This window comes from Cervus elaphus, chromosome X (assembly GCF_910594005.1).
Source record: "Cervus elaphus chromosome X, mCerEla1.1, whole genome shotgun sequence".
Classification (NCBI taxonomy): Eukaryota; Metazoa; Chordata; class Mammalia; order Artiodactyla; family Cervidae; genus Cervus; species Cervus elaphus.
The window spans coordinates 83979206-83986600 of NC_057848.1; the positions used below are offsets into that span (position 1 = coordinate 83979206).

The 7395-nt window shown below is 39.3% G+C and overlaps 1 protein-coding gene across 1 annotated transcript; it reads left to right on the plus strand.

Annotated features, from left to right (window-relative positions):
• The first annotated feature begins 2533 nt into the window (after nt 1-2533).
• Nucleotides 2534-6806, plus strand: LOC122690397 (endoplasmin-like). Its single transcript, XM_043897407.1, is given in 3 exon segments — nt 2534-2580; nt 5013-5392; nt 5395-6806. Coding segments are annotated over 3 exon segments (1731 nt in total). The 3' UTR covers nt 6699-6806.
• Nucleotides 6807-7395: the final 589 nt, after the last annotated feature.

Below are 7395 nucleotides of genomic sequence, written 5' to 3' on the forward strand. Positions count from 1 at the left end.
CTCATGATGTACTCTGCATAAAAGTTAAACAAGTAGGGTGACAATATACAGCCTTGACATACTCCTTTTCCTATTTGGAACCAGTCTGTTTTTCCATGCCCAGTTCTAACTGTTGCTTCCTGACCTGCATATAGGTTTCTCAAAAGGCAGGTCAGGTGGTCTGGTATTCCCATCTCTTTCAGAATTTTCCACAGTTTATTGTGATCCACACAGTCGAAGGCTTTGGCATAGTCAGTAAAGCAGAAATAGATGTTTTTTCTGGAACTCTCTTGCTTTGTTGATGATCCAGCGGATGTTGGCAATTTGATCTCTGGTTCCTCTGCCTTTTCTAAAACCAGCCTGAACATCTGGAAGTTCATGGTTCATGTATTGCTGAAGCCTGGCTTGGAGAATTTTGAGCATTACCTTACTAGCATGTGAGATGAGTGCAATTGTGCGGTAGTTTGAGCATTCTTTGGGATTGCCTGTCTTTGGGATTGGAATGAAAACTGACCTTTTCCAGTCCTGTGGCCACTGCTGAGTTTTCCAAATTTGCTAAAATAATGCATGTAGCACTTTCACAGCATCATCTTTCAGGATTTGAAATAGCTCAGCTGGAATTCCATCACCTCCACTAGCTTTGTTTGTAAGGCCCACTTGACTTCACAATCCAGGATGTCTGGCTCTAGGTGAGTGATCACACCATCATGAGTATCTGGGTCATGAATAACTTTTTTGTACAATTCTTCTATGTATTCTTACCATCTCTTCTTAATATCTTCTGCTTCTGTTAGGTCCATACCATTTCTGTCCTTTATTGAACCCATCTTTGCATGAAATGTTCCCTTGGCATCTCTAATTTTCTTGAAGTGATCTCTAGCCTTTCCCATTCTGTTGTTTTCCTCTATTTATTTGCATTGATCGCTGAGGAAGGCTTTCTTATCGCTCCTGGATATTCTTTGGAACTCTGCATTCAGATGGGAATATCTTTCCTTTCCTCCTTTGCTTTTTGCTTCTCTTCTTTTCATAGCTGTTTGTAAGGCCTACTCAGACAATCATTTTGCCTTTTTGCATTTCTTTTCCATGGGAATGGTCTTGCTCCCTGTCTCCTGCACAATGTCATGAACTTCCATCCATAGTTCATCAGGCACTCTGTCTATCAGATCTAGTCCCTTAAATCTATTTCTCAGTTCCACTGTATAGTCATAAGGGATTTGATTTAGGCCATACCTGAATGGTCTAGTGGTTTTCCCTACTTTCTTCAATTTAAGACTGAATTTGTCAATAAAGAGTTCATGATCTGAGCCAACATCACTTCCTGGTCTTGTTTTTGCTGACTGTATAGAGCTTCTCCATCTTTAGCTGCAAAAAATATAACCAGTCTGATTTCAGTTTTGACCATCTGGTGATGTCCATGTGTAGAGTGTTCTCTTGTGTTGTTGGAAGAGGGTGTTTGCTATGACCAGTGTGTTCTCTTCGAAAAACTCTATTAGTCTTTGCCCTACTTCATTCCATACTCCAAAGCCAAATTTGCCTGTTACTCCAGGTGTTTCTTGACTTCCTACTTTTGCATTCCAGTCCCTTATAATGAAAAGGACATCTTTTTTGGGTGTTAGTTCTAAAAGGTCTTGTAGGTCTTCATAGAACCATTCAACTTCAGCTTCTTCAGCATTACTGTTTGGGACATAGGCTTGGATTACCGTGATATTGAATGGTTTGCCTTGGAAATGAAAAGAGATCATTCTGTCTTTTTTGAGATTGCATCCAAGTACTGCATTTTGGACTCTTTAGTTGACCATGATGGCTACTCCATTTCTTCTAAAGGGTCCCTGCCCACAGTAGTAGATATGATGGTCATCTGAGTTAAATTCACCCATTCCAGTTCATTGTAGTTCTCTGATTCCTAGAATGTCAACTTTCACTCTTGCCATCTCCTGTTTGACCACTTCCAATTTGCCTTGATTCATAGACCTAACATTCCAGGTTCCTATGTTATATTGCTCTTTACAGCATCAGACCTTGCTTCTATCACCAGTCACATCCACAACTGAGTTATTTTTTTTTTTTTTTTGCTTTGTCTCCATCCCTTCATTCTTTCTGGAGTTATTTCTCCACTGATCTTCAGTTGCATATTGGGCACCTACCGACCTGGGGAGTTCCTCTTTCAGTATCCTATCAATTTGCCTTTTCCTGCTGTTCATGGGGTTCTCAAGGCAAGAATACTGAAATGGTTTGCCATTCCCTTCTCCAGTGGACCACATTCTTTCAGAGCTCTCCACCATAACCCGTCTGTCTTGGGTGGCCCCACAAAGATGGTATAGTTTCATTGAGTTAGACAAGACTGTGATCCGTGTGATCAAATTGGCTTGTTTTCTGTGATTATGGTCTTAGTGTGTCTGCACTCTGATGCCCTCTCACAACACCTACCGTCTTACTTGGGTTTCTCTTACCCTGGACGTGGGGTATCTTTTTATGGCTGCTCCAGCAAAGCACAGCCACTGCTCCTTACCTTGTACAAGGGATATCTCCTCACGGCCACCCCTCCTGATCTTGAATGTGGAGTAGCTCCTCTCAGCCTTCCTGTGCTTCTGTTGTGGCTCAGTAGGTAAAGAAGCTGCCTGCAGTGCAGGAGACCTGGGTTCAATCCCTGGTTTGGGAAGATCCCCTGGAGATGAAAGGCTACCCACTCCAGTAATCTGGCCTGGAGAATTCCATGAGGTCGCAAAGAGTTGGACACGACCGGGAATGACAGGCATACAGAACCAACCCTAGGGAGTATCACATAGTGAGAACTCATACAAAGGAAACCACTTGAATATAAGACCTGTCATCACCCAATCACCAGTAGCACCCTGTGCAGGATACCTCATCTAAACAACAAACAAAACAAAAATACAAACCCAATCATCAGCAGACAGGATTACCATCTCACTCAGCCTTGCCCAACAGAGGAAAAACAAACAAACACAGAAAAACTCAGCACAAATCTCACCTTATACCAAGCTTACACAAACAATTGGACCAAAATTAGGAGGGCAGAAACCAAAAGGAAGAAATAACTCAAACTTAAAGCCTGGGAAAATCAGACCTCAAACACAATAAGTTAAAAAAGAAAATAATGAAAAGGCTGAGAAACACTACACAATGAAGGAACAAATTAGAAACACAGAAGTCCAAATGAAGAAGAAATAGGCAAACTCCGTGAAAAACAATTCAGAATAATGATAGCAAAGGTGATCAAAAACCTTGAATACAAAACGGAGAAAATGCAAGAGTCAATTAACAAAAGGAAATGGCAATCCACTCCAGTACTCTTGCCTGGAAAATTCCATGGATGGTGGAGCCTGGTAGGCTACAGTTCATGGAATCGCAAAGAGTTGGACACGACTGAGCAACTTCACTTCAGAAGAATTAAAGAATAATCATACAGAGACAAATAACACTATCACTGAAAATTAATAAAAAAAAATACTTTAGAAAGAATCAATAGCAAAGTATCTGAAGCAGAAGAACTAATCCATGAACTGGAAGATAAAATGGTGGAAATAACTTCTGAAGAGCAGAATAAAGTAAAAAAATGAAAATAACCAAGGATAGTTTCAGAGACCTCTGGGACAATATCAAATGCACCAGCATTTGAATTATAGGGGTCCCAGAAGAAGATGAGAAAAAGAAGGGTTATGAGAAAATTTTTGAAAAGATTATAGTTGAAAATTTCCTGAACATGGAAATGGAAATAGTCAATCAAGTCCAAGAGGCACAAAGAGTCCCATACAGGATAAACCTAAGAAATATGCCAAGAAACATACTAATCAAACTAACAAAGACTAAACACAAAGAAAGAATATCAAAAGCTGCAAGAGAAAAGCAACAAGTAACTTACAAGGGAAACCCCATATACTTAACAGCTGATCTTTCCGTAGAAATTCTGAAGGCAAGAAGGGAATGGCAGGATATATTTAAAGTACTAAAAGGGGAAAATATACAACCAAGATTACTGTACCCAGCAAGGATCTCATTCAAAATTGATGGAGAAATTAAACTTTTTTTGGACAAGCAAAGGTTAAGAGAATTCAATACCACCAAACCAGCTTCACAGTAAATTTTAAAGGGACTTATATAGTCAAGAAATACAAGAGAAGAAAACAGGATCTACAAAACCAACCCAAAACAGTTAAGAAAATGAAAATAGGAACATATATATCAATTATTACTTTAAATGTAATTGGATTAAATGCTCCAAACAAAAGACAGAGACTGGCTGATTGGATACAAAAACAAGACCCATATATATATATATATATATATATATATATATATATATATGCTCTCTACAAAAAACTCACTCAGACCTAGAGACACTTACAGACTGAAAGTGAGAGGATGGAAAAATATATTCCATGAAAATGGGAAGCAAAAGAAAGCTGATGTAGCAATCCTTGTATCAGTCAAAATAGACCTTAAGATAAAGAAGATTACAAGAGATAAGGAAGGACACCACATAATGATCAAGGGATCAATCCAAGAGGAAAACATAACAATTATAAATGTCTATGCACCCAACATAGGAGCACCTCAATACATAAGACAAACACTAACAGACATAACAGGAGAAATTGACAGTAACACAATAATAGTAGGAGACTTTAACATGCCACTCACACCAATGGACAGATCATCAAAACGGAAAATTAATAAGGAAACACAAGTCTTAAGTTGCACATTAAATGAGATGGATCTCATTGATACCTTCAGGACATTTCATCCAAATGCAGAAGAATACACCTTCTTCTCAAGTGCACATGGAACATTCTCCAGGATAGACCACATCTTGAGTCACAAATTAAACCTCAGTATATGTAAGAAAATTGAAATCATATCGAGCATATCCTCCTACCACAACACTGTGAGACTAGATATCAGTTACAAGAAAGAAACTGTAAGAAACACAAACGCATGGAGAATAAATAAAATGTCTCTAAGTAACCAACAGGTTACTGAACAAATCAAAAGGGAAATCAAGATTAACAAAGAGTCACATGTAACAGCCTTGTTTTAAAAGAAGAAGCATCTGATTACCTTGAATTGGATACAATTAAAAACCTCGTGAAAAAATATTCACAGTTCATAAACTTTCCTATTTATGTATGGAGCAGCAAGACTGAAACGGTTGAGGAACCTGCCGAAGAAGAGGAAGCAGCAAAAGAAGATAAAGAGGAATCTGATGATGAAGCTGCAGTAGAAGAAGAAGAAGATGAAAAGAAACCAAAAACTAAAAAAGTTGAAAAAACTGTCTGGGATTGGGAACTGATGAATGATATCAAACCCATATGGCAGAGACCATCTAAAGAAGTAGAGGAAGATGAATAAAAGGCTTTCTACAAATCATTTTCAAAGGAAAGCGATGACCCCATGCATATATCCACTTTACTGCTGAAGGGGAAGTTACCTTCAAGTCAATTTTATTCGTACCCACATCTGCCCCACGTGGTCTGTTTGATGAATATGGATCCAAGAAGAGCGATTACATTAAGCTGTATGTGCGCCGAGTATTCATCACAGACGACTTCCATGACATGATGCCCAAGTACCTGAATTTTGTCAAGGGTGTTGTGGACTCGGATGATCTCCCCTTGAATGTTTCCCGTGAGACTCTTCAGCAACATAAACTGCTTAAGGTTATTAGAAAGAAGCTTGTCCGTAAAACTCTGGACATGATCAAGAAGATTGCTGATGAGAAATACAATGACACTTTTTGGAAAGAATTTGGTACCAACATCAAGCTTGGCGTGATAGAAGATCACTCAAATCGGACACGTCTTGCCAAACTTCTTAGATTCCAGTCTTCTCATCATCCAAGTGACATTACTAGTCTAGACCAGTATGTGGAAAGAATGAAGGAAAAGCAGGACAAAATCTACTTCATGGCTGGGGCCAGCAGGAAAGAGGCCGAATCTTCCCCCTTTGTTGAGCGACTTCTGAAAAAGGGCTATGAAGTGATTTATCTCACAGAACCTGTGGACGAATACTGCATTCAGGCTCTTCCCGAGTTCGATGGGAAGAGGTTCCAGAATGTTGCCAAGGAAGGAGTGAAGTTTGATGAAAGTGAGAAAAGTAAGGAGAGTCGTGAAGCAGTTGAGAAAGAATTTGAGCCTCTGCTAAACTGGATGAAAGATAAAGCCCTCAAGGACAAGATCGAGAAGGCTGTGGTGTCTCAGCGCCTGACGGAGTCCCCGTGTGCTCTCGTAGCCAGCCAGTACGGGTGGTCTGGCAACATGGAGAGGATCATGAAAGCCCAGGCATACCAGACAGGCAAGGACATCTCAACCAATTATTATGCCAGCCAGAAGAAAACATTTGAAATTAACCCCAGACACCCACTGATCAGAGACATGCTTCGAAGAGTTAAGGAAGATGAAGATGACAAAACTGTTTCAGATCTTGCTGTGGTTTTGTTTGAAACAGCAACACTGCGGTCAGGATATCTTTTACCAGACACTAAAGCATATGGAGACAGAATAGAAAGAATGCTTCGCCTCAGCTTAAACATCGACCCTGATGCAAAGGTTGAAGAGGAGCCCGAAGAAGAACCAGAAGAAACAACAGAGGACGCCGCAGAAGACACCGAGCAAGATGAAGAGGAGGAGATGGATGCAGGAGCGGATGAGGAAGAACCAGAAACAGCAGAGAAATCCACAGCTGAAAAAGATGAACTGTAAATTATACCCTAACCATTTGGATCCTGTGTGGAGAGGGAATGTGAAGTTTATTTCTTTTGGGAGAGACTTGTTTTGGATGTGTCCCCCACCCCCATGCCCCCAGCCCCCTTCTCCTCTGCACTGTAAAATGTTGGGATTGTGGGTCACAGGAAGAAGTGGGTTTTTTAGTTGAATTTTTTTTTAACATTCCTCATGAATGTAAATTTGTACTATTTAACTGACTATTCTTGGTGTAAAATCTTGTCATGTGTATAAAAATAAAAAAGATCCCAAATTAAAAAAAAAAAAGGGAAATCAAAATATATCTAGGAACAAATGACAATGAGAATATGACAACTCAAAATCTATGGGATGCAGCAAAAGCAGTTCTAAGAGGGAAGTTTATAGCAAGGAAATCCACCTCAGGAAACAAGAAAAAGATCAAACAGACAACCTAAATTTATACCTAAAACAACTGGGAAAAGAAGAACAAAATCCCCCAGAAATTAGTAGAAGGAAAGAAATCATAAAGATCCAAGCAGAAATAAATGAAAAAGAAATTAAATAAATAATAGTAAAGATTAATAAAACCAAAAGCTGGTTCTTTGAGAAGATAAGCAAAATTGACAATCCTTTAGCCAGACTCATCAAGAAAAAAAGAGAGAAGAATCAAATCAACAAAACTTGAAATGGAAAAGGAGAGGTTACAACAGACAAT